The sequence below is a fragment of the Malaclemys terrapin genome, chromosome 10 (genome assembly GCF_027887155.1).
Source record: "Malaclemys terrapin pileata isolate rMalTer1 chromosome 10, rMalTer1.hap1, whole genome shotgun sequence".
In the NCBI taxonomy this organism is placed as follows: Eukaryota; Metazoa; Chordata; order Testudines; family Emydidae; genus Malaclemys; species Malaclemys terrapin.
The window spans coordinates 56,421,322-56,448,691 of NC_071514.1; the positions used below are offsets into that span (position 1 = coordinate 56,421,322).

Here is a 27,370-nt window from a genome sequence, read left to right on the forward strand (position 1 = left end):
TATAGGTCCTGATCCTATACACCTTCTACTCCTCCTTCAAACCCATCACACCATCTTTATTAAATGTATTTAAACACACATAGGCTGCCATTCTGCAACATGGAGCTGCTGCCTCAGCTTGTTTTATAGGTGCCAGTTCCTTGTTTCGAGACCATCACATCCTGCCTATCTCACTAAGGGAGCAAGCACAAACGCCTTGGTTTTTCATACAGGCCAGTCCTCTGACTACATGCGTGCTCTCTAGCTGCTGTTGGTCTGATTCCCATCTTCTGGGCTCAAGGCCTCATGCCACTATTTATGGCTTCTTAGAGGCAATGCTCTATGCTTTCACCATATTCATTTTTTAAGCTAGCAGTAGCTCAAGATCAATACCACCTCTCTGTGGTCTGGACTGCTTCAGTGTCTGTTTCCTCATGACCAAAGTCCGATCAAGACAGCTGCCTAAATTATTAGGCTTAGTCCTTTATTTGTGGTTGTGCCCATGGTGGCATCAAGTTCTGGCAGACGGAACTTCAGAGGGCTCTGAAAAGCATCAAAATGCACCATTTGTCCTTCATAGCCAGGGCACAGCAAAAGCAAACACCACATTCAAACACTAACCTATAAGAGAATTTTCATTGCCTCCTGCATTTGCTCTTCTTTGAAATGCCACAAGTTTCTCTTCTGGAAAGATGCTGAATCTGGAGGCTGGTCCTGCTACAGTAACAGCCTTGAGTTAGTCCTTTTCAGGCAGAGGGAATGCTGTGCCTGGAGCTGTAATCAAAGAGTTAGAAATTAAAATATTGCTTCTGCCTCCACGATTTCCACAGGCCAGCTGGGCACACTCAGAGTGGTGTATGTTGCTGTGTTTTATTTATAGTTACAGGATGCTTGATTGTTCTAGGGTATCAGGCACAATGTTTCCTACATCAATTACTAGGAGCTTGGCATTTAAACCAAAACAAATTTTTGTAACTTGGTAACTAAAGTTAGGCACCTAGATGAGCAGCCTGGTGGTGCAATGCTGCTGCTTCCTTTGGCATTTGGAAAACCAGTTCACTTTATTAGATGCAGGAATATAGATTTAGGTGCCTAACTTTAATCAACCAAGACTGACACTTTTGGCCACCCTAGTTTAAATGCCAGCCAGACACTGGAATTGTTTAGTAAGCACACACTGTACACTTGTTACATTGTTGAAAATACTCACACTGTCAAAGCATTTTAACTATGTTAATGAAGATTTACGGTTGCCCAGCGGTGCACTGTGCCCTTACAGAACATTTAGTTCTACAAGTGACACTGCATATTCCCACTTACGGGTACTATGCCACCTTGTGTGCCTTTACTAACACTACTGCCCCTCAGTCTCCCCGAGGTACTGAAGGAGGCCGAATGCCCTCCCCACCTCAGTTCCTTCCAATTGCGTGCCTGGACAGACCGTGACCTCTGGTCTCCTCAGAGCTGGAGTCTTGTTTCCTCCCAAAAAATCAGTGTTCCCTCATAGTGAGAAGTTAGGGTGTCTCTCTGGTTCTGGGGTATGGTGGAACCGAAAAAGTAAAGGAAGCTGGGGTTTAAAAGATGTGCTTGCTGCCGAGCAGTATTCCCAGTATCAGACACCCATGTACGGTATAGTACCTCTTTGCTTAACGTTGTAGTTATGTTCCTGAAAATGTGACTAAGTGAAATGATGTTAAGCGAATCCAATTTCCCCATAAGAATTAATGTAAATGGGGGGGTGGGATTTAGGTTCCAGGGAAAAATTTTTTCACCAGACAAAAGACTATTTTTTTTTATATACACACACACACACACACACACACTATAAGTTTTAAACAAACAATTTAATACTGTACACAGCAATAATGATTGTGAAGCTTGGTTGAGGTGGTGGAATCAGAAAGTGGGATATTTCCCAGGGAATGGCTTACTGCTAAATGATGAACTAGTACTCTGCTGAGCCCTCAAGGGTTAACATGTTGTTAAAGTAGCCTCACACTCTACAAGGCAGAACAAATGGAGGGCAGGGAGACAGCATGGCAGACCCCCTGTGTGAGAGACAGATGTGCATTGCCTCCTTTTAAGTTGATCAAGTTGAGAGCAGCTGCTGTGAGCAAGCTCCCTCTGTCCCCCCCACCCCCTTCTCTATGGAGATTGGGTAAGTGGGGGGCAGGGGAGAGGGGGACATCCTGACAGTCTGCCGCCCCCCAGCAAGCAGGAGACTCCCAGGAACAGCTCCAAGGCAGAGGGCAGGAGCAGCACATGGCAGGGGGAGGGACAGCTGAACTGCCAGCAATTGATAGTCTGCTGCACAGTTGCTGCACAAGGAATTTAGGGGAGCGGGGAGCTGATAGTGGGGCTGCCCGTCTATCCTGGTTCCAAGCCCCCACCAGCTAGCTCCAATGGGCTGCTCTTTCTGCAAGCAGTGGACAAAGCAGGCAGCTGCCAAACAGAGTTATAAGGGAACAGTACACAACTTTAAACGAGCATGTTCTCTAATTGAACAACATTAACCAGGACGACTTCAAGTGAGGAGTTACTGTACCTGAAGTGTCTGGGAGAAGGCCACTTGCTTTTTGGTATCTGATTTGTCAGACCTTCACTCCCAGCACCCACAAGTACAGATTTGTCTGCAACGTCCTCTGCTTAAAGAAGCCCTTGAGGCTAGACCTTTGGATCTGTTCAGACTTTGGTTTCAAGGTCTGAAAGAGTCAGCCTCTGCCCCGGTTGACTGAAGAATTTCGAAGGTGCCTAAATTTTCTCCATTATGATTCTGTCAGTGCTTCTGTGCACCCAGAAAGCAAAGGTCTCTGAGGACAATCCCTTGTTCATGGAGGGATAGAAAAATTAGTATAATTACATCTTTGGAATCCCAGTTTTTCATCCAAGCTCTAACCATCAAACTGGGTTTTCAAAAATAGCATTTGGGATGGGTCCTGACACTTGTAAAGGCTGCTGTCCAGTGGTGGGCTGGCCCCTCAGTAGCTATGCCAGAGCACAGCCCTAACAATCAAAGGTAGACAAAAGGGCAGAGCGCCCAGCTTGAAAACCCCCCCCCCCCAACTTTCTGGCACTGCTCTGACACCACCTCCCATCCCTCTCTCACTACTCCCACCCTCCTATCTTTGCCCCCCAAAAGTTTTAAGAATCTGAAAGTGTTAGAAGCACCTCATGTTAGGTGGGCAGTGTATCAGGATTCCCTTGACTAAATGGCCCAGCCACTTGCTTTTCTTTGATCACACAGTCCCGTTGTACAGGAAAAGGGTGGAGGGGCCTGCATCAGGATTTCATTATCCTTACTACTTACTAGAGTCTTTCATCTGCCCTGTATTTAATTAACACTAATTTCCTTGACAATACTTCTAAACTAAAACCAAGGCCGCATGTGGATTTTAGAGCACTTGACAATATTGCTCTTCAACCAGAAATTTTGGTCTCAGGGCCAAACTTTCAAAAGGATCCCTGCAGAATGCAGGTAGAGAGCAACTAGTGTGTACAACATGCATTCTCTGACAGCTGCCAAGGGAAGGGCTCACTCTCAGTACATGGGTGCAGCTCAGGTTCAATTTCCACAGCATGACCCCTTGAGCCACCCAGTTACTATCACAACACTCTGCCTGCAAACTCTCTGGTTTCAGCAGAGCCCTAGGATTGCTGCCCTTACGCATTTTACTCTTTCGGCCAACCCATGCTGGAGTAGTGTACTTTACTCAGTAACTTTTTCAATACTGATTCCCCAAATGGGTAGGGGATACAACCGGGGGAGCAACGCCAGTTTGGGTGATATAAAAGTGTTTGTTCCTGGGCATAACAGCAGAATTTTCTCCAAGTACGGCATCAAAAATCAGGATGAGGTCTGCTTTATAAAGAAAAAAGTCTGAGCCCTGAGTATGGGGGAAAAAAAAATGATGATTTTTGTAAACAGCTGATATTTAGGGAGGAGATCCTTTCCTCAAATGACCCCAAATTTGGACCACTAACCCTACCCTGAATGCACCCGTCTCCACGAGGCACAGAAATTTCTAACAATTCAAGTCGCCCTGTGGATTTTAGAGTATTTAGGTGTGTTTTAAACAGTAGGTGACTCTTGACCTTAACTGAACTAGAACTGCTGTTCTACTATAATCTTGTGGCTCAGAATTAAAGATATCTGGGAAATGCGTCAAGAATTTTTTTTTTTAACTATATCAACATTAACCAAATGCATGAACTCCATTGACAGTGGGTGATTTATTAAATACCTGAACCAGTTGTTTCCACTGCTTTCAACATGTAGGTTGATTTAGTTGTGTTCTTGCTATGTGGTTTATATAAGCACTGAATTAATCATTAACTATAAATTAAAGTGCTACTTCAGAGAACAGTATTTATTAGCTGTAAAATACTATTGGGGGGAGGTAACTAATCCTATTGATATCAGTAACAGCTGCAGTGCCTGACAATGAAGCATGTCTGCCCACTTGGTCTCACTCCAGCCTACGTGACTGAGACCTGGAAATGTAGGACAAGCCAAGCAGCTGAATGTGATTGGGATACAGCAACAACTCTGAGTACTCCAGGAGCTGAGAGTTGCAGCGCTGGCCTCCATGAGCACAAGCCCTATGGTCCTGGATTAATGAAGATATAGGCTTACAGAATGCGTGCAGGAAGCTTTAGGACATACCTTACAGGTCACTTTCGAAGCTTCTTTATAAAGCAGACCTCATCGCGATTTCTGATGCCGTACCTGCATAGAGAGTTATGCTGTTATATGCCCAGGAACAAACCTTTAATATGCCCCCAGCCCACACACTCCTCCTCACCTGGCAGCGTCCATGCTTTAAAGGAGAGAGACGGCCACCGTGTTATTGGCAGGACACATGACTAACATCTATCACATGCACCTCATTCTCTCTCGTCCTGTCCCCAGTGGGAGAATCATGCATGCATGGCAGTGTTGATGGGGAGAGGGCTGGAGGGTTGTTTTTTTTTGTAGCGAAGGCATTCCTTGCACCCACCAATCTGTACACAGTAGGAGACAAGCCTTTTCCCTTCAGTTTGTGCACGGAGGTTGCCAATTTTCTTTGTCCAATCTGATTGGCTCCAGTGTGCCCAGTGCCAGAGTGTGTGTAATAGCTAGAGAATGCAGCAGGTGCTGGTGCTGCTCCCTTCTCCTCATGTTACTGAGTGTGTGTAGAGCTGGGATGGTTTGTAAACTTCTTTACTTAGATCCCGAGTGACATACCACTGAGCAGGGCCAGAACCTGTTTTCCACTCTCATCCTTGGTATGCTTGCTGCCTTCTACTCTTCACTCCCTCTTCCTGTGTTATCATGACTCCCATCCTACCTCTCCCTTCAGCCTCTCAACCAGTGGCACGGCTCCCTCCCCCATCCCAGGGTTCTGTCCTTGCTCTGCTCCCTATCCTCATCTTATCCTAGATGCCTCACTGCCCGTTAAATCACAACAGAAAAAGAGACTGACTTACCCCTGGTCCCAGCTAATTTCTGCCCTCCCAGCCCCATCACCACCACACATGCACACTGCTCCCTGAGGAAAAATAACCCCCCTGCCTCTTTTTCCCTTGGTCTGTTGGCATCTATGGTGTTGTCAAGCTAATTTAAACTGAGGCCCCTCAGGGCAGACTGTGTGTCATATTTATCTGGGAAGCACCATGCATAGCTGTGGTTGGTGCTCTGGAAACAGCAATAGCCTGGGAAATGCAGAACCTACTCTCAGTAACTGCGAATCAGGGAAATTCCTTTCTCCTGGTGAAAAAGCTCTCATGGCTGCTCTGTTGAACTTCAAGGTTTGCTGACTTCAAAACATCAAGTCAACATATTGTATTGTTATACACACTATGAGGACAGCCCAGAGAATGAGAAACAGGGACTGAGACGTTGGGGGGGGGGGGGGGGGGTGTCCCTTTAATAATAATTATAAATGTTGGATCTAGATCTGTCAGTGGTGTATCGTAAGTGGGGCAGGATCTTTCACCCTGCATAGCGGAGCTGACCAACCTATGGAGAGAGAGCTTTCTAAGAGAACCCCTTATTAATAGTCACCAAATCACTTCCACTGAGATTCATTAAGAGACCAAGCCAGAGAAGTAGCCTTAATGGTTCTAGCCCACTTTTGTGGGAATAGTCTGAACAAGAGGGAACCCAAATGGGAAACCCAAAGACACAGGAGGTTCTGGGCCGGCTAGAGGAATAGAAGTGGCTTCTGTTTTGCTCCTGTAACTGAAGAGGAAAGCCTGTCTAACTGAGCATATAGAAAATCATAAGACTAGATGAGACTCAATACGTGTGTTGGCTGTTTATTGTTAGAAAATCTCCCTCTCTCTCATTGCTTTGTTGCAGTGGTTAACTAAAAACATTGTTTTAAAGGAGGCTGTTGGTCAATCTCACTGGTCACAGATTCCCCCAGGGAGAAAACACGTGCCTGACCCCAGGTCAGGGAGAGACGTGCAGCTAGTTCACTCACATGACACCAACCCTGGGAGCACTCCATGAGGCAATGCAGTCACACTTCTCAAGCTTTCTATTGGAAAATAGAACCAGAATCAAAGGGACAAGACCAGCCCCTGCACGCATAAACGTTTTACAGACATGCAATCTGACAACTTCGATCAAGCCAGGCCTCTTTCTAGTCCCAACAAGCTCAGTGAAGATAGAAAAATCCTGCTACTTACTCTCGCAGCTTCTTTTTGTCATCTGTCATTTTCTCTCCAGCAAAGGTTAAGTGATATGTTCTCCATACGTAGGTCCTGTAAAGGCAAAATTCTGTAACTTAACAGAGGGCAGCAGGAACAGCAGCAACCCACAAAGGATCAGAGAATAAGGATGACAGCACAGAGGGGGCAGCAATGAACATGACTCAGTGAGCGCAAGTGCTGCTCCCTGAGGTACCCGAAATATGAAAGGAGTGAAATCCTGCTCTGTATGTGGCCTGCCCTTCCACCGCTCTGTTCCCAGCTATCACAGGTCAGTCCAGAGTGGAGTGACTGAGCAGCTAGGGCCTTCAGGCTCTTAGTGCCCCACATGTGCTTTACAAGGGACTCCACCTGCAGTTGTGTCTCTTGGGTTGATTACACAAATGAAGGCCAGGATTTACGCGCCTCAGAGACAAAAGAAAATGAACATGATTGTGTGGGTGGCTGCTTTACACTCCTCTTGTTGTAGGAGAAACGGTAGTATCAAGGTGCATCAGATTGCCCATAGCACCCTCTTTCCCCTGGGGAGCCCCCAACTCACCAGCTAATGTGCTGTATGCCCCCTTCCCGCTCCTGCTTCAGCTGAACATATCGCTGGATGGCTTTCTTCAGGTCCAGGACACTGGCATTCTGTACCACTACTACAGCTAAAAGGGAAAAGGCTGTCACCTGGCAATAGCCCCAGAGATGCAGTCCGAAGGGAGGCAGAGCTCCAACTCCCAGACCCCGCCTTCAGCTGTTGGAAGCTGCACTTTAAGTGGAGTTGCTTTGTGCTATTTGTGGAGAATAAAGAGCAACACTAGGACTGGCTTTCCTTAATGCTCCAATCCAAAAGCCTGTGCCACAACTGCACAGAGCTGGGAACTGGATGATACAAAGCCAGCTTGGCAGCTGGTGAGAAGTGAGGTAGGGATGAGTCTGCCTGGCTGTATCACACAGGAGTTTTTTACTTTATTGCATCACAGCATTTTAGGCCCCTGTGCGTCAGACTCAGAAAATGGTTTGGGCTGCATGGGCCTGGTGAGAAGGCACTAAGCTACAGCACTCTGATACCCTGCTGGCAGTATTCAGAGCCCTGCATGACAAGGAGTTTACTAATCTAGCACCCTTCACAATATCACCATGGTAGGGTGCCATGTGGTGGGGTTTGCCCAACCTCAGACACAGCACCTGCTGGATTGGCTTACTAGCTGGCTCAATACTTAAGTGTTCTGGATTGAATTTCCTAGAACTACTCAACCTTCTGATCCCATTCAAAACCCAGCCCCTGCAGACAGCCTTCTTTCACCAAGCACGGAATTCCTCCCCAGAGCCCATCAATGCCACCCCTACACTGGCTAGGGAAGGTCACCTCACAGTGAGCTAAGTGGTGGGGTAGGCACTAGATCAAGTGGCAAAAGAAGATATGGGAACTGAACCTTGGTCTCGGTGTCCTTCCCAGATCCAACCCCACCTCAGCCTGGCTTCAGAGACGCCTAACACAACCCCGACAGTCAGCATAGGGTGCCGTGGATGGGGCGAGAAGCATGTCAGGGACTTACGCATAACTTCTTCATCCACCTTGCACACCCGCACAGTCATGGCTTGGCCATACTCCAGCGCAATCTGAGAATTGATTTCCTCCACGGTAACCTGTCCAGAAAGTTAAAGACAGATGAACCACTAGGTGTACCTTGCTCCACACAGCCCTGTTAGCACTCTGAGTGGTGTGACTCAAAGCATCTGATACCTGCAGCCATGGGGCTCTGCCCTCTTGCCCGCCTCCTCCCCATCCCAGGGCTCTGCCCCCCCCCCCCATACCCTGCCCCCAATCCACACCCCTAGCACCTCCACAGCCCTGCCTCCTCACCCCCATTTCTCTCGGGCTTTTTCTCCCCCACCCACTCCCTTTCTCGAGGGCTCTGCCCCCCCCATGACTGCCCATGCCCTGAACCCACCTGCACCCCCAAGTTCCTCCAGCGCCCTGCTCCGCCCTACACCAAACCACCCACTCTGCAGGGCTCTGCACCCCCGCCGCCGAATTTCCAGGGCCCTGCGCACCCCACAACCCGCACCCAACCACCCCCATTCTCCAGGGCCCTGACCCCGGCAGCCACGTGGGCTCGGGACACGCCCCCCAGCTTCTGTCCGGCTCGCCCCAGAGCGGGGTGTGTGTGGGAGGGGGCGGGGCAGTGCAGTGACGCGGCACAATGCCGGTGAGGGCGGGGCTGGGCGCTGCTAGGACGACGGGGCTCCGCGCGGGGGGCGAGCGGCACCTGCACGGGGAGGTCGCAGAGCAGCGGGTCCTGCACGAGGCGAGCCAGCCCCTCCTGGAACAGCTCGAGCACTTCGGCGTGCGCCAGCTCCTCCTCCTCGGGGCCCGGCTCCGCCATCAGCCCGCCGCGCGCGGCTCGCCAGGAGGGCGGGGCTTCCCGTGACCCGGAGAAAAGAAGAGGCGGGCTGCGACGTAACCCGGAAGCGGAAATGCTGCTGTTCTGCCCGGCTTGCGGGAACGTGCTGGTGGCTGAAGAAGGCGCGAGATGCCACCGCTTCGCCTGCACCACGTGTCCCTACGTGCGCAACGTCACGCGCAAGGTAACCCCCCTGCTGGTGGCAGCGTCCAGTGCTGCCGCCTCCCCTGGCGAGGCCTGTGCTTCGGTGGGCGGGGACTGCCAGTCCCTAAAGCCTGGCTCCTGGGGCAGAGCAACCAATCAGAGCCTGGGGGCGTGGCCTGAGTGGCCTGCTGGGGGCGGGGCGGCGCTGGTCGCTGCGGGGCGGGGCCAAGCCTGAGGGGTCAGCTGGGGGCGGAGTTAGTCGTTGCGGGGCGCGGCCGTTGTGGGCGGGGCTCATGCCATGGACGGAGGTACCTCCCACCCAGGCTGCCTGGGTGAAAACTGGGTTGGGGCTGGCTGGAGCCTCACGGCCTGTGTGCCCCACAGGTGAGCAGCCGGAAGTACCCGAAGCTGAAGGAGGTGGATGACGTGCTGGGTGGCGCTGCGGCGTGGGAGAACGTGGACTCCACGGCAGGTGAGCATCGCCCTTGGGGCTCGGCTGAGGATGCCTGGTTGGCTCCCCCACTGCTGGGGACATTGGGCGCTCCTGGCATGGCGGGAAGCCGAGCCAGAGCATGAGGGACAAGCTGAGTCAGGGAACAGCTCCTGGCAAGCTGGCTCCCAGCTTCCCTCCAGTACAAGAACAGTCCATCTAGCCCAGGATCCTGATGGTGGCCAATGCCAGGTGCTTCAGAGGGCATGGACAGAACAGGGAAGTTAGCAAGTGATCCATCCCCTGTCATCCAGTCCCAGCTTCTGGCCGTCAGAGGCTAGAGCCATTCAGAGAATGGGGTTGTGTCCCTGCCCATCTTGCCAAATAGCTATTGATGGATCTGTCCTCCATGAACCTAACTCTTTTTTGAAACCCCTTATAGTTTTGACCTTCACAACATGCCCTAGTATGAGTTCCACAGGTTGACTGTGTGTTATGTGAAGAAACCCTCTTTTTTATTTTCAACCTGCTGCCTATTAATGTCATTGGGTGACCCCTAGTTCTTGTGTTATGAGCAGGCCCTTTCAGAGGTCCAGAGAGGCGTGGGACACTTCCAGGTTTTGAGGCCCCTAGCCATAATAAATATGACGACACATGAAAACAAAATAAGGCACCAAAAAAAGAGTTTCAGAGGGAGCTCACAGATGATATACAAATTACGAAAATGAGTCAGGCAAAAGTGGAGAAAAAGGTGGAAAGGAGGAACGAGGACTCTAGAAAAAAGTAAATCACAATTTAAAAAATACAATGCAAGCTAACTACAAAATGTCTTTCATAGCTGTTTTATTATATGGAGATATATCTATCTCATAGAACTGGAAGGGATCTTGAAAGGTCATTGAGTCCAGTCACCTGCCTTCACAACAGGACCAAGTACCATCTCTGACAGATTTTTGCCCCAGATCCCTAAATGGCCCCCCAAGGATTGAGCTCACAACCCCAGATTTAGCAGGCCAATGCTCAAACCACTGAGCTGAAACATGTAGCCAACCATATTTGAAATGTTCTGCTGTAAATAAGTAGCTTGTCTACGCTTGAAATCTTCTACTGTAAACATGTACACAAATGGTGAAAAGACTTAAAATACCAAGTAAGAACACAAAATGAAACAGTCAGGTTATTATCCTCATCACTGAATCAAAACTCAAGCATGCAAGATATGATATAACAGGCTGAACTGAAGACAAAGGGATGACATATATATATAGTAAACACAGACACGGATACAGACAGAGGGATAATGTCCAAAAATTTCAAACGTGCATCCTCACAAAACTCACTGTACAAGATTGTCCTCACGAATGTTCACCTTGAATCTGGGCCTATAGACTATGAAAGCCTATGATGATGGCCAAGCTACCAAGCTAGGGCTCAACCAACCAACCAGTCGCCTCTTTTAGCTACCGTATGAAGATAATAATGAGGAATTCTCACACATTAATAATTCCTTAGTCAACTAGATGTAAAACTATAAAGACACTAAAATGTAACAATTCTATACCTTTCAACATGCTCTTGATCCAGCACCAGCCACTAGTAGTGGTTTGTTTATATAATCAGCTGATCTGAGAGGACACGGTCATCACGGTCTAATCTTGTGCCATCAGAACCGATATATTAATATTTATGAATATTTTTAACTTTTAATATGACAAATCTATATCAGTTAACAAAAAAAGATGTCTTTTACCAAATCACATCTCTTATTTACTTAAATTTGCAGCTCTAAGATGAGAGTATGTGTCACATTTTGGTCTGATAGGGATGCGCATAAAAACAAATTGTGAAACTTATCAAATGCCAAAAAAATTAACAAGTGTCTAAATTTGAGGTCCCCTTTGAGCTTGAGGTCCAGGCCAAATGGCCCTCCTGCCCCCCCTCCCCATTGGCCCTGGTTATGAGAAGGAGTAAATAACACTTCCTTATTCACTTTCTCCTCATCAGTAATGATTTTCTAGATCTTTATCATATCCCCTCTTAGTTATTCTTTTCCAGTTTTTCCAAAATTGCACACTGTATTCAAGGTGTGGGTGTACCATGGATTTATATAGTGGTATTATATTTTGTCTTAGTGTCTATCCCTTTCCTAATGGTTCCTAATGTTCTGTTTGCTTTTTTGACTGCCTCTGCACATTGAGTGGATGATTTCAGAGAACTATCCACAATGACTCCAATATCTCTTTCTTGAGTAGTAACAGCTAATTTAGACCCCATCATTTTGTATGTATAGTGTCCCCCATATCTTAGAAACCAGGTAGTCCTCAACATGTTAAATCTGTTGGCATTAGGGAGTGTTCTCAAGGACAGTGGCCAGAGTTACTGATCTACCCTTGAAGGCCCTCTTAAGTTCTCCCATTATGTAAAAAGTGAGCCACTGGACATTTTGAAATAGCTCTTGAATAGATTGTGGAAGGCTGAATTCTAGCCCTTCAGATAGAGCAGCTCTAGAAGTTAGCTCCCGTGGCAGAACGAAGAAGTGCTTTGCTAGCCCTGGGATCTGTACTCACTGTAGTTCTTCTGGTTTCTTTTGCAGAGCCGTGTCCCAAGTGTGAGCATCCTCGTGCCTACTTCATGCAGATTCAGACCAGATCAGCTGATGAGCCCATGACCACCTTCTATAAGTGTTGTAATGCCCAGTGTGGCCACAGGTGGAGGGACTAATTTTTGCTTCAGATTTAATTTCTTCAGTATCGTTTTTGCTGTTTGTTTGAAAATTCCCCGGCTTGGTTGTATGAAAGATGGTAACATGGAAATAAGTGTCCCTGGTTCCAGTTGTTGCATGATGTTAAATTAACACTGGCTGCTGCTAGTGCAGGCTTTCACCATAATCTGATGGTCCAGGGGCTGAAGGTTATGTATATACTGCACATTTTCCTGATAGCAAACATTGTTAGAACAAAGAACTGCCTCTGTTTAGAGATTATATGCAAAAATGTATTTATTCAGCAGTTCCCACTGCAATGCTGCTCTTTTATAGGGATGCATTAAGTTATCGTTTATTACTAACCACAGCTGTGATCTAAGATTGCAGGTTAAAATTGGCAGGAATGGTCAGTATCTAGATGGGAAACAGCCAAATAAAATGTTTACGTCGTACTATTGCTTCAGCGGGTGATGCTTCCCCTGGATCAGTACTGAACTCACAGGACTGGGGCCCTGTTGTACTATGCTCTGTACAGAAAGCTGACAAAGCCTGTCCCCTTGCCCTAGATTGCTTATGAATGAAAGAAGAAAAAAAAAAAAAAAAGACAGGTGAAAGATGAGGGAAAAGAGATGCAGCATACAAGGAGCATGATCAGAGTGATGGAGAGAAATTGTCATTTTAGTTTTGTGTTTCAATATTTAACTCCTGTCCCTGGATGGTATGGGGCCAGTGTGTGAGTGGAGGTGGCTTCCATCTCATAAGGCCTAAAATCAAGGTCCTGACTGCTGGACACTAAGGATATCACAGTGCTTTTTTCAGGCTCATTTTAAACAGAGGCCTTGTCTATGTTCAAAGTTGCACTGGTTTAACTAACGGTGTGTTTAAAAAACCTTCAGCAACTAGTGAAACCAGTGCAAATCCCTGTGTTGATACACAGTAGGATTTAAACATAACTTATATTGATGTATTTTGATTCCTTAGGGAGTTAATATAAGCCAGCTTTAAGTCAAATTAAGAGTGTCCTCCTGTAGTTTTACTAAACTGGCTTTTCAACTTCTTTAAAGTTAAATCAGTGCCATTTCAATATAGACAGATGTTCTCCTTTTAATATTTATTCAGTGTCAAGTAACCAGGTGACTTTTCACTAGAAAGAACTGCAGTGTAATGTAATTTTTCCCAGTGCTGTGTTACTCTAAAATTTAGATGCCAATTAAGTTAGCCTACGATAGTGCTTTTAAATTAACAAAAGGGTAACAGGGTTGTGGCCCGCCCTAAAGGAATTGCCAGAGTGTTACCTGCAGAGGGCTCCCCAGAGCAAGCTAGTCTTGCTAACCCCTGAAAGGACACGGATACAGCCTTCCGCTCAAGGATGGGCACACAAGCAGAAATTCTTTGAAAACAAAATAATTATTTATTTTACAGAAATAGAAGTTACAGTGGGTTTAATAAGGCAAGAAAAAATACATAGGATTTAATAAAACACAATAGAATTACATTTAAGAATTGTACAATAAAGCGGCGTGAAAAAATAAAAAGACAGACTATATAGGATATCTAAGACATACAGGAAATACAGTAGTTTCAATGTAACATGCATATAGGGATCCCATATACACAAAGGCTTTTAGTTTTAGTGATACAATTTAACCCCGTACTTAATATAATGTGGTATACATAACCTCTATATACACATATGAAAAACCATTACCATATTCACAGATTTAAACATTTATTTAGCATCAACATTAACACTTAATACTAAACATTTAAAATTTAACATCCTGCAAATGCTGGCCAAATGGTTGCAGGACGGGTAGGGGAGATCTCACTCAAGACACAGGCATCCGGCTTTATTTACAGACAGACCTATACATTCTTAAATGATAAGTAGAAAAGAAGATCAGACTTACACTAAGGGCTGGTCCACACTGGGGCGGGGGATCAACCTAGGAAACGCAACTTCAGCTACGAGAAGTCGACGTTTCCTAGATCGAACTAAGTTTACTTACTGCGGGTCCACACGGCACAGGCAAGCTCCCTCGTCGACAGCGCTTCCTCCTCTCGGCGAGCAGGAGTTCCGCAGTCGACGCGGGAGAGCTTCTGGGATTGATTTATTGCGGCCAGATGAGACGTGATAAATCGATCCCAGAAGATCGATCTCTACCCACCGAATCGGGCAGGTAGTGTGGACCTACCCTTATATTGAAAATTCCCTTTGTACCGTCTTATATCCTTCTGATCTGTCTTAGTTTTAGGGAGTGTAGTCTCTACAGTTGTGGTCTCTCTTCGAGCTGGGGGGTAATGGCAGTTGCTGCTGCTGGCCATTACTGCTGGCACGGTAGCTGCTAGCAGGCAGTTGTTTGTTGCCAAGGCAACCTTAGAATTCTGCTGATGATCTTTGAAGCTTCTTGATCTTCCGAGGTAGTGCTGTCTTCCTTTGATGTCTTGCTACTCTTGCTCTTCTCAGGTCTGCTGTCGAACCCACTAATGTCTAACTCACTACAGTCTCAGCCTGCTGGCTGTCTGCCTCACATACTGGTTGTTCGCTCAAAGTCAACTCATTAACATATTTTTTCTGGCTCAGCCAATCTGCTTCCAGATATTAGCATATTTCTTCTTCCTGTCTAGATCCGTTCCTTTTTATTAGCATATTTTTACTTCCTGACTTGCTCCTTCCCCTCTTACATTATCCTATTTTTAGATAACTAAGCTCCTCCCCGATGCCATCTTGGATTCTAGACCTTTCTAAGCTCCTCCCTCTGATGCCATCTTGTTTGCTAGAACTTTCCACTACCTAAATTTGAACTGCATTATCCCCATCTCTGCCATTTTGGTCAGCCATGTTGGATTTTCTAAATTTAAACTATCATTAGTTTCTACTTATTTAGAACCTTAATCTTAAAACTAATTAATATTTTATGCAAGCCAAAGTTTCCTGATACTGTCATCACCTTAATTATATCAATTGGGAAAAGTGAATTTGATGGTGTTTTTAAACTCCCTCCAAAGTTTTTCTGCAAGCCTTTATTAAGGTGCTGCAAGGTATTTCAGAACATTCAGAGCAAAAATCTCTTGTTACAGCTGTGCTCTGAAAAAACATATTCAGCCGTGAAAGAAGAGCTGCAAGGGGCACCCCACTTTGGGGCTTCTGTCCTTGGAGCTTCCCTTTCACACTCAACTAGGTTTGAAAGTGGCACCTATGAGAGTGAGGTTATACCTGACCAGTAACCAGTTGGTACATTCTACAAGTAGCACATTTAAGATGCTGCTGTAGAAAATGATTTTGGGAAAGCAGCATACAAATTCCATATTCATCGTTCAGTGATCTCGCATCAAATGGGGCCAATTTACAAGTACAAAGAATTGTTTTAATTGCTAGCTCTGCACATTCACACTGGCATTAGTACATCTGTGCTTTTTCCATTTCATGGATGATCCATAAAGACTTTGTAATCAACTTGGGTTATAATTCTGTTACATGAGGTAGAATAACACTTAACTCCCTCTCCCAGAGCTGAGCTAGCTCTTCAGGATTTGGAGGAGTAAAATGTAGGAAGAATTTACTTCGGCAGCAATCTGCTGAGAATCCTCATCGGTTTGCCACGTGTAATGTCATGGCTAGGGCCCTACCAAATGCACGGTCCAATTTGGTCAATTTCACGGGCAGAGGAATTAAAAAATCATAAATTTCATGATTTCAGCTATTTAAATCTGAAATTTCACAGTGTTGTAATTGTAGGGGTCCTGAACCAAAAAGGAGTTGTGGGGGGGGTTACAAGGTTATTGTAGAGGGGGTTGCAGTACTGCTACCCTTACTTCTGTGCTACTGCTGGCAGGGCGCTGCCTTCCGAGCTGGGTGCCTGGCCAACAGCCACCGCTTTCTGGCTTCCCAGCTCGGAAGGCAGCGCAGAAGTAAGGGTGGCAATACCGTGATCCCCCCCCTGCAATTTCCTTTTGGGTCAGGACCCCCAATTTGAGAAATGCTGGTCTCCCCCAAGACATCCTTATAGTATCGGGTAAAAGCACACAAAAGACCAGATTTCATGGGGGGAGACCAGATTTCATGGTCCTTGACGCGTTTTTCATGGCTGTGAATTTGGTAGGGCCCTAGTCATGGAGAAGGAGCACTCTCACAGGTTTGCTTCCTCTGCCCAGCCATGCTCCAAATTCAGAGAAGCCCAACCACGTGGAGCTCAGAGAGGAGAGCTGTGTCGACTCAACTCTCTGCCTTCAGAGAAATTTCATGTCAAAGGAGCAAAAAAAATAGTGGATAAAAAGGCCAAGTGAGAGCTGCGAGATTGTTTAAGCTGCGTCAGGTAGGATCTGTGGTGTGTATTTAGACGGAATATATGGGCCAAAGCTGTTAACATAACCCAGTCACTATCCAACATTAAACAATTTTAAATAAGGTTTGGTATACAGAGACCTTAGCCTGTTTTGTGCCATGCCAAACATACCATTAAAAATCCTTTTAATGTTTTATAAGATACGGGAAAAATGGTTACAGCATTTGCTATGTAAAGTATTGAATAAGGTTTTTGTTTTAACAACATTCCTTATTCCCTTTCCCTTTAGCTGGAGAGAATTTTTAGAAGGAAAAAATATGTTTGACACCATCTAAGAGACTGCCAATGATGGTAATAACTGTCTTTTTGGGGGAAAAGATTAGTAGTTAGTAGAGATGGGCTGGAGCTGTCATTGTTGCTGTTGATGTTAAAGTCTGATCCTGTTTCCTAAAAGGGAGAGGAAAAGAACAGCAAAGACAGAAAATGCAGCATCTGTATCTGGTGCTGATTCTCACTTGCAGCCTCACTGCTGGAAGAACATAGGCATGGCACACGGTCTGATCAGCCACTCTGAGACCTGGCAAAGTCATACCAACATCAGACAGTTTAGGGCATTGCTTTTTGCTACTCTCTGGTCACAGGCTTACAGCAGTGTTGCAAAATATGTAGTCTTGACCAGCTAAGCAAGACAGAAGGAAAACGGAGAGAGAGAGAGGAAGAGAACAAAAAAGGATACATGGGGTGAGACAAAGTGGTAGTGGGGATTTAGCTGGACGTGGTAGGTAGGGATGGTCATCTGGCTCCCTGGACATCTTTCAGGATTGGGACAAAGGAGCTCTGCAGTCCCAGGAGATGATGGGGGTGGCAGCCACGAGAGTGAAGCTCACTCCTGGAGCCTTTTTCTCCCGAAGTCTCTTTCTTTAAGGACCCCAAAATTGAGTGATGGGCAGAATGGCTCATCCTCTCATTTTGTCCACCAGTTAGGCCTAATTCCTGACGCCAATTTTGGTTCACTGATTGCTGATCCCATCCTTTTCTTGTTTATCAGGCATGATGTTAACTCAGTCCTTGAGTTATATCAGTAGGCCTCTCTGTTTGGACTAATTCATTCTTTCTGTCTCCTTTGTGCACTTCTTTCCATCACCATAACATGATATTTTATAACCTTTCACTCACTCGTCACAGTTGTATTCACAATTAGGGGAAGTTTACAGGTCCATTTATTACAACAGATCCCTATAGTGAGCATGGACAAAACACTTGACAAAGGCTGCAGGCACGAATCTGTTCCTAGCGGAGGAACTTGCAGGACTTTGATAAGGTAACCTGGTTGGCAGAGTTAAACAAGGCCAGTCCAAGTCAAAGGCAGGGATGGCTGAAATCAGGAGTGTGCTGGAAGCAAGATGGATGCCATCTGCTGGGCTACTGGGGGATTTGCTGCTGTGATGGTTGAGCCAATAAGTTTATATTACATTCAAAACTCAGTTAAAACATTATAAAGGTTGCGAAGTTGAGCACTCAGAAGTTAGGAAATGCCAGAATTAAGGTGGTTTGTGCAGCCTTCATTTGGTCCTTGTGTGCCTATGCCTTATGATGGTCTGTAATTAGGTGAGCATATATTATGTTTTCCACAGGACCCCTGTCTCATTCCGGGCACAGGCTGGATGTGCTCTGGGGATGAATCAGGGTTGCAAAGTGAAGGAGTCTTAGAATGGTGCTCTTTGCTGTCACAGGCAGCAGGAGAAGCTGACTGACCAGAGGGCACCTATGCCATAGGCTCAGCAGGTTTTGATGAAGTGCTAGGTCCCCAGATTCAGGGTGTTGGGGAATCAGGGCGCAGTACCCAGCCTGTCTGACTCACGAAAGACTCCCCCCCCCCCTGCTTGAACCAAAACCAATCAGAGGACTTACAAAAAGCAATGAAAAGGCAATGGGAGACACACCTAAACCCTTGGGATAAGGGTGACAGGATTAAGGCAACTCCCCTAGGCTCATTTGCATCGAAGATGGGACAAGGAGGCATCTCCATTATCATACAGCCTGGAGAACAGAGATTCCAAGGCAAGAATTGCATGGAACTCTGGGACCGGAAAGCAGGGAAGCACTGCATGATGGGGGATCTCTGCTCCAGATGTTAATGAACCCATGCCTGTACACACCCAGCTTGGTAGTTATCAGACTAATTCTAGTAATAAAGCCTTTATTGGTATCCAAAATAGTGAAGCTCCCTAATTGCATTGTGAGCTCCCTCCAAGGAACACTGCCCATAGCCAGAAATGATCAGCTCCCATTGTCTAGCATGAACAAAACAACTTTGGTGTACTCCCTTGAGCCATCAGTTTACTCACAAACAAATCTAGTGTTGCTCTTGAACCATTGTTGTTTCTCTACAAAAACCATTGGGAGTTCATCTTTTCCTGATTGATTGTGCTGGCGGCTCTGCCTGTCTCCAGCACTCCAGACCTCAGCTACCACCACCACCTGAGACCCCTGATCAATTCAAGGTTCACAGCGTGGTGAGAACCCAGCTCTAGGTATAGCCTGACCCTGACTTGAGTGATCCGTTATAGTTTTCTAAACCTGACTTTTATAATCAAATTTAAGTTAGATTTAATATTGTAACTGTTTTGTTTGTTTGACTCCCCTTGTATGGTTATTACCTGGCAATAAATAACTTTCATGGTTAAGCTGGTTGCCTCTCTCCCTCGCTCTCTTGTGGGTGTTTTTGGCTTCCTCATTCGCTCTGCAGTAATGCTTCTCATATCTAAGCTAAAAGATCCCTGCAGTGGCCAAAAATCCCGTGGGGCTTGCTCGTCAAGTGGGTTACTACCAGAACAATTGTAATGTGAAAGTGGGGACAGGGCGTGCTGACCTGGGACATGTGAGGGTGGCAGATTCAAAGTGCTGCTCAACCCAGCCTGCTCAGGTGTACTCTATTCTGGTGTGATGCCCATTGCATACGAGGATGACAGCTTGGAGGTGCTTCTCGACCCAGCCTAGTGAGTCCAGGGACATATAAGAGGTCAGCTTGGGAGTACTGATTAACCTGGTCCTCTCAGGTGGGGGGTGTGTGTGTGTGTGTGTCTCTCTCTCTCTCTCTCTCTCTGTGATTCTGGGGCTGGAAGAACCCAGCCCTGAAGAACCTAGGTCCTGCAGGATAACTCCATTAGGAGGGAACTTGAAGTAGAGCTCCGTATAAGAACACAAATAGTACATTGATAGAAGTACAGGAAACATCCCCCCACCCCCAGAAACCCTTATAAAGGAGCATACCCCAAAGTAATGGGCAAAGCTGATACAAGGGTAGCCAGAGCATTGGCTGAGTGAGTCTTAGAAATGGCAGGCACTTCTCAGAAAAGAGCACTCCAACGAAAGAATATTAGAGCACCTCCGGCATGTTGAGTGTGTTTTGAAAAAAACCCTGCATCCTGAACACTTGAGTTAAATGCATTTCTCCAAAGACACTTAACATGCCCATCATTTACAGGCATAGCTGCCTCACAAGCTGGAAAGTTTTAAAGCCTGGAGATGCTCAGTCATAAGGACGGTGCCCTGACAATGAAGTAACTAATTACACAATCACCTACCGTTGCCTCATTCAGTGCACCAAAATGGTGTTTTCTCCCTGTTGTCCAATGTGTGGCTCCTGCCTTATTTACCGCACACTATTCAAACCTGCTCTGAAGACAGAATTATTAACTCATTGAGTAACTGAGTGCTTCACCAATATTAATGAATTTATTTTCAGACCACCCTGCAAGGTGAGGGGATGGAATTATCCCAATTTTGCAGATAGTGAACTGAGGTACAGAAGTGAAGATAAAATTTTGGATACCCAATTTAAGACACCCTACAACCTGATTTTTCAGAGTACTTAGCATTCTGTGACACATCATATGTTCAAAGCACGGTTCCCATCAACTTCAGTCACAACTATGAGTGCTCAGCCCTTCGGCAAATCAGGACCCAGCATCTCATGTCAGATACCCAGAAAGGGAGGAACGCACAGTTGGTGACCAGCTCTAAAGAGTTTGGTTTAAGTGATTTGCTAAGTATCAGACAGGTACTCTATGGCACAGGGAGGGACAGACTCCATTCCTCCAGGGCAGAATTAACCTGGCTTAATCATGAGGCCATCCTGTCTCTTCCTGAAGTCCCCTGTTTTTCTTTAAATATGTGCTGCTGTAATTAAGGTTGCACAGACATCCTTAATTCTGGTAGTTTCAATGACTTTGCAACATTAGTAACATTCTCTTACCACAGATTGTATAATATTCTAGATTTAAAAAAAAGCAAACAAAAAACAGATTCCATCACGTGGCATTATCTTGACACCTCCATGGGTCATCAGCAAGGCTGGAATTTTTAGATCTACTGTACAGACCTCTGCCAATTGAGCTAATCGAGGAATGGATAGCAGTGGTAGGTCATCATCCTCTACCTGGACCAGCACTAGAGGGAGATGGGACACTGCCAATGAGTTTCATAGATATTTGTGGACAGCAGAGGAATAGTGACTCATGATTCTTGGGGATCCATTCCAGGCTCTGGAGTGGAGTGTTCTCTAGTGGGTACAGACTTTTGCATATTCCCCCTCTCCCCCAAATGATTCCCTTCTGCCCCATCTATTCCATCCCCCCTGCTCTTGTCCCAGTCTCATTCACCTCAGGCTTCTTAGTCCAGTCCTAGTCTCCGTGCCCAGTCTCCCCCCTAATTTTCCCAGCTCCTCATCTCTAGTCCCCCCCGTAAGCCTTGCTGGCCCCCTAGGCATGGCTAACAGTATGAACCAAAGTAGGCTTGTCAGGATAGTTAGGTACAGTAGAACCTCAGAATCACAAACACCTCAGGAATGGAAGTGGTTTTTAACTCTGAAATGTTCATAACTCTGAACAAAACGTTATAGTTTTCAAAAGTTTACACCTGAACATTGACTTAATACAGGTTTGGAAATTTACTGTGCAGAAGAAAAATGCTGCTTTTAATCATCTGAATTTAAATGAAACAAGCACAGGAACAGTTTCCTTACCTTTGTCAAATCATCTGTTAAAAAACTTTCCCTTTATTTTTTGTAGTAGTTTACATTTAAACACAGTACTGTACTGTATTTGCTTTTTTACTTGGTCTCTGCTGCTGCCTGATTGAGTTCTTCTGGTTCCAAATGAGATGCATGGTCAGTTCGTAACTCTGAGGTTCTACCGTATCAGCTAACCAAGTACACACATTCCTGACTTGAGAGAATAGTACAGAGCACACAGAGTTCTTAAGTAACTACATGAACACATTCCTAAGAGATGGTACAGGAACACCCAGACCCCTTGTAGGAAATGACAGGATAATGGATGAGGATGTTTTGTTTGAGGTACAAGGGTGGAAACAGGTCTGGATTGTAATACATAACTTGTCTGTGTCTCTGTATAAAACAAGAAGTCATAGGAGCGGCAACTTTGCACTAGCCTAGGGGATGGCGCTGTGTCAAGTGAGCTATTACCTTGCTGCGGGCAGACATGGGTTAGCGTACCTGTAACTGTTGAGTTGGAGCACTAGAACCTTGGTTTGTCGACAATAAACCTGACCAAGCATCTTTGCCACTGAACTGAGCCTGTGGTCTTTATGAAAAACACTGAGGACTGCAGAATCAGCAAGCTGCAGTCTCTGCTGGTGCAGCTAATACCAAAGCTCCATGAACAGCGTGGGAGCAATGCACAAACACAACCCCCCACCTCCAATCTGTTTCTCTCTGCTTTTGGCATCTAGTTAAGTCTAGTTCATATTCACCATCCTCACTGACTCCCAGTTCCAGTCTCCTTCCATGGCTTTTTGTCCAATGTCAGTGTCCACACGCCCATCTCTTTGCTCAGCTAATCTTAGTTCTCCTCCCTGCCCCTGGTCAAGACTGGGGGATTAAGATGGGCTCACGACACTCTTCCGCTGCACACAGATTACTCTGGGGAGGTTGGGTCTTGGCATTAAAAGACCATTGACTAATTGGGTCAGTTCACCCCTCTCAGAGGCTTCGCTTCAGCCTCTCTGCAGACTTATATGTTCAACTGAAGAACTGATCAATGATGCCCCATACTGTCGAGAACAGATGGAGAAATGCCTCCATTTAGCAAGCTAAGTAGCTCTTGTAGAAGGCTTTGTTCTATTTAGCAGGACCGCTTGAATATCTTTTTGAACAAGCCTTCTCTCCAGTGTCTAGCTATGGAGCATCCATGCAGTTAAGTGAAGGGATTGTAGGCTTGGGTGGAGTAGGCGACCGTGATCCTGGGAGATTAGGTCTGAGTCTAGTGGAAGTGAAATTGGAGGTTTCATTGATAGAGTCAGGAGAGTGGAGAATCAGTGCTGGGGCAATAAGTATGACTCTGGCCTGGTCCTGACTTATCTTTAGCAATAGGCTGTGAATGAGTGGGACTGGTGGAAAAGTGTAGAGGAGCCTGCCTGACCATGTCAGTATGGAACGTGGGCTATGATCCTGTAGAATTGCTGATACGTTGGACTTTGCTGTGGAAAAATGTATCTGGCCACATCTGGGTGAAGAGAGCACTCACAGTGATATGTAAACAAATTGCTCAGGTGGTCTGCTAGGTTGTTCTGTATGCCTGACAGGTAAGATTTATTGAACTGGCAATACTGAGCTCCCAAAGTAAAGTTGCTTCTTGACAGAGTGGCGTAAAGCAGGCTCCACCCTGCTTGTTGAGGTGAAACACTGCTGCCCTGCTGTCTGGGAGGACTGACAGGCTGCTTCCCCTGATCTGTGATAAATACTTGGCATGCCAGTCTATCAGCTTTCAGTTCTCTGACACGGATGTGTAAAGCTAAGTCCTCTGAGGACCACAGACCCTGCGTTTGTAGAGAAGGCAGGTGGGCTCCCCATCCAAGAGCCAGGCATCTGGTTTGCTTTGCAACAGGCCTGAAGTAATTCCCAATAAGAAAATTTATTTAACAAAACATGACAAAATGACAAGCAGAGCACAAGTTACGGGACGCACCAGAAGTTTCACCTCCATTGGCATTCACCAACGCAGGCTGGACAAGCATGACGCACCATGCCATCTCTCATACATGGATCATCTGCACCCATTTATTCCAGTTGCCTTCGTACGGGAACACTCTGCCCATTCTCAGAGTACAGTCTATGGTAGGCTCATAAAATATTGTTGGAGTCTCACTCAGTTTGGAGTCGGTTAGCTCTTCTTCAGGAACAGGCCGAGAGAAGAGAGATATTGCCGGGGGCTTTTTCATGCAGAATCTTCTGATGCAGCCAAGGGCTTCCAGGCCCTGTTGAAAAGTTGACATGTTTTAGCTTAAGAAGTTACAGAGAAATGCTAAAACCCAGTAACACCCAGTAAGACTATTCTGTGTGACATGCTTCATAGATTGTTTCTCCAGATGTCTCGTCTCCACAAGAAAGTGGCACTGCTATAGATTACAGCAATATAACTAAACCAATAATGTGAGCCCATGCTGCTGAGTGCATGCACCAGTTTAAGCTACTCTGCTCACGAATCATGTGTCCACACAATGCAGCAGTATATTGATAAAAGCATGTTGCACTGTGGGTGGGTATCCCAGAGGGCTGACTGACACTGCTAGGCTCTGTGCATTCTGGGCAAGCCTGAGGCATAGTTGTGGCAATGGCATCAGATCCTTGAACTTGCAACAAAAGCAAATTGCAAATGCAGATAGTCAAGGGTCTAACTGGCATTTAAACTGAAGGGGAACATTCCGTCAGGCGACCCTGGAGCAGTGGAGCAACCAGACATTTCAGGAGTGGACAATATAGCGTGGATAGCTTTGGCAGAACTAACTACCGTAGATATATAAAATGGTGATGCCGCCCTGTGGCTCTTACACCACTACAGCTCTCACCAAATTAGAGTTAAGTCAATTCCATAAGTCATAGAATCAAAAATGTAGCACTGGAAGGCATTGAGGCAGGATTATCTAGACCATCCCTAACAGGTGTTTGTCTAACCGGTTTTAAAAACTTTCAATGACAGATTCCACATCCTCCCTCGGTAATCTGTTCCAGTGCCGGACTACCCTTACAGTTAGGAAGTTTTTCCTAATGTCCAACCTAAATTTCCCCTGCTGCAATTTAAGCCCATTACTTCTTGTCCTGTCCTCAGTGGTCATGCTCCTCTTTACAACAATGATTTACATGAAGACTTATGTTCCCCCTCAGTCTTCTCTTCTCCAGGCTAAACAAACCTAATTTTTTCAATCTTTCATCATAGGTCATGTTTGCTAGACCTTTAATCATTTTTATTGCTCTCCTCTGGACTTTCTCCAATTTGTCCACATCTTTCCTGAAGTGTGGTGCCCAGAACTAGACACAGTACTCAAATTGAGGCCTTATCAGTGCTGACTAGAGTGGAAGAATTACTTCTGGTTTCTTGCTTACAACACTCCTGCTAATACATCCCAGAATTATGTTCACTTTTTTTGCAATAGTTTTACATTGTTGACTCATTTAGTTTGTGATCTGCTACAACTCTTTCTGCAGTACTCCTTCCTAGGCAGTCATTTCCTATTTTGTATTTATGCAATTGATTATTCCTTCATAAGTGTAGTACTTTGCATTTGTCCTTATTGAACTTCATCCTATTTACTTCAGACCATTTCTCCAGTTTTTTAAGATCACATTGAATTCTAATCCTGTCCTCCAAAGTGCTTGCTACCTCTCCAGGTTGGAACTCCAGATTCCCAGCCAGCCAATTGTACACCCATTTTATAATAGGTTTGTCTAGGCCAGTGGTTCTCAAACTCTTTTTGTGGACCACTTGAAAATTGCTGAGGGTCTCGGCAGACCACTTAATGATCTTTCCAAATGTTGTTTGTACCATTAGCTAACTAATGTAAAGCACTTTGGATAAAAGCGCTATATAAAAAAAACCCTTAATTTTTTTTTGTTCTACAAAGAAAAGCACACAACTCATATTTTAATATCACTAGTCTTACCTTTCTAATGCAACGGATGTGCCCTCTCTCACCCGCTGGGGCTGGGAAGGAGGGGTGTCTCTCCCCCGCCATAGCAGCCACAGAGCTGAGGCTGGGAAGGAGGGCTGTCTCTCCTGGCAGCCGCAGCCCTGGAACTGGGGAAAATCGCCTCTTTCTCTCACCACCGCAGCCTGCACGTCCCAAATTCCTCCCACCCCCTCTTCTCACCCCACTGCCCCCTCCCACCTACCTCCTATTTCCCCCAAGGCCATCACCTCACCTTACATGTGTGTCTTCTCCAGGGTCCAGGCACCTAATTAGTGGAGCCACACCTGTGCGGCTCCACTAATTAGCTGGGTGGCCCTTCATTCTCTTGTGTGCGACCGCCCAGGCGCGCACCATAGAGGGAACTATCCGCGGACCACAGTCTGAGAACCTCCGGTCTAGGTTATATTTCTCTAGTTTTTTTATGAGACGGTCATGTGAGACAGTATCAAAAGGCTTACTAAAGGCTTTTTTGATGAGATGTCCGTTGCATCAACCGCTGATGGAAATGCGGTTCTGGCCATCAGCTTACCTTCCTCAATAAGAGCCTGGAACTGATTTCTGTCTTGCCGTGACAGCTTTTCTACAGTTTGTGATCTTGGAATAGTTCAGATAGTCATACTTAGCCAATAGGACAGGATAGTTTGCTATTCTGAACAGAAGGCTAGTGGATGTGAAGACCTTCCTTCCCAACAAGTCTACATGTTTAGTGTCCTTGTCGGGGGGAGTGGATTTTGGATGTTGTCTGGATCAGGGTTTCTCAACCCGTGGGTCTGGACCCAAACTGGGTCACCAGAATGCTTCAAAGGATTGCGTGGAACTCCTGTGGCTCCTGTCCCATGACGAAGCAGCAGTTCTGGATCCTGGAGGTTCTGACCCAGGCCATGCTTGACATTTCACACCAATAGGCCCATTTTAGAAGGCAATCCTAGTTATGCAGTTGCTACCAAGCACCACAATCATTCAAAGAACAGGCATGGCAGGGCACATTTCCTATCAACCCCACCAGCCAGCACACCCCAGCCCTGGCCTAGATGAACCTGTTCAAGGCATGAGACGGGAACTCAGTCTCCACGGTCCATTCACAGTTCTTGGCTTCTCCCCTGGGACTCCCAACAAGGGAGTCTGTTCCTGTGGTGTGGACAGGTAAGACTCTTTTGTAACACTCCAGTGGGACAGTCACACTAAACAGAGGCTGAAATAGGATAACGTTCAACATCTGATAAAAACGTACCTGTAGTATCTCCAAGACAGAAACAGGCTGAAGAACCCCCACATAATGTTGCAGCAAGGTGTTTTCCGTTATGCCAGGCTTTGTCATGATGTGATAGAGCACAGCTTCCATCATTCCCTTACACACTGGTTTATTCAGATTCCCGTCCACGATTCGCCACGGCCTCCCAATGAAAGAGACATTCTCACAGGCCCTGCAGAGGGACAGTAAGTTTCACTTTGTCAGTTTCAGTTTTAAAAATTAAAAATGCAAACTGCTTGCTAGATAGAGGCGTCTCTTCCGTTTCCCTGCACTAGCAAAGCACCCATATGAGAAGCAAAAATAACAGCACTCTCATATAACATCTTTCTGTGATTCTGTGCAAACACATTGGGCTGCAGATCCCTGTCCTTAGTCCCTGCAGGGCTCTCCTGAAATAAATGTTCCACCCAGCTACCAGAGTCCCAGGGTCAGAAGTACTGCTTGCTAGGCATGCCCCTTTGAGAGTGATCTGGGAGTGAGTTTGTCACAACAAAGCATCCTAGT

The 27,370-nt window shown here is 46.1% G+C and overlaps 4 protein-coding genes across 5 annotated transcripts in view; 2 read left to right on the top strand and 2 right to left on the bottom strand.

The window, feature by feature from the left end:
- Positions 1-7,207, top strand: part of RHBDF1 (rhomboid 5 homolog 1) — a 103,674-nt gene extending 96,467 nt beyond the window's left edge. Inside the window, exon 19 of the mRNA XM_054042724.1 lies at positions 6,724-7,207. Within this exon, the coding sequence (XP_053898699.1) occupies positions 6,724-6,732 (9 nt within the window). The 3' untranslated portion in view covers positions 6,733-7,207. The remainder of the gene's footprint in view (positions 1-6,723) is intronic.
- SNRNP25 (small nuclear ribonucleoprotein U11/U12 subunit 25) lies at positions 36-9,133 on the bottom strand. The gene is made up of 6 exons (XM_054042725.1): positions 8,928-9,133; positions 8,214-8,304; positions 7,214-7,319; positions 6,652-6,726; positions 4,643-4,705; positions 36-753 (listed from the first exon to the last, which is right to left on the bottom strand). The coding sequence occupies exons 1-5, from the start codon at positions 9,042-9,044 to the stop codon at positions 4,651-4,653; spliced, it is 444 nt and encodes a 147-aa protein (XP_053898700.1). The 5' UTR covers positions 9,045-9,133; the 3' UTR covers positions 36-753; positions 4,643-4,650.
- On the top strand, positions 9,039-19,313 carry POLR3K (RNA polymerase III subunit K). The gene is made up of 3 exons (XM_054042726.1): positions 9,039-9,246; positions 9,591-9,678; positions 12,230-19,313. Exons 1-3 carry the CDS (start codon positions 9,136-9,138, stop codon positions 12,355-12,357), a joined length of 327 nt encoding a protein of 108 aa, XP_053898701.1. The 5' UTR covers positions 9,039-9,135; the 3' UTR covers positions 12,358-19,313.
- A 4,229-nt stretch (positions 19,314-23,542) lies between these two features.
- Positions 23,543-27,370, bottom strand: part of GTF3C1 (general transcription factor IIIC subunit 1) — an 81,346-nt gene continuing 77,518 nt past the window's right edge. For both annotated transcript variants that reach the window (XM_054042472.1, XM_054042471.1), the window contains exons 36-37: positions 26,846-27,038; positions 23,543-23,904 (exon numbers count right to left, since the gene is read on the bottom strand). In XM_054042472.1, the coding sequence (XP_053898447.1) occupies positions 23,683-23,904; positions 26,846-27,038 (415 nt within the window). In that variant the 3' untranslated portion in view covers positions 23,543-23,682. The remainder of the gene's footprint in view (positions 23,905-26,845; positions 27,039-27,370) is intronic.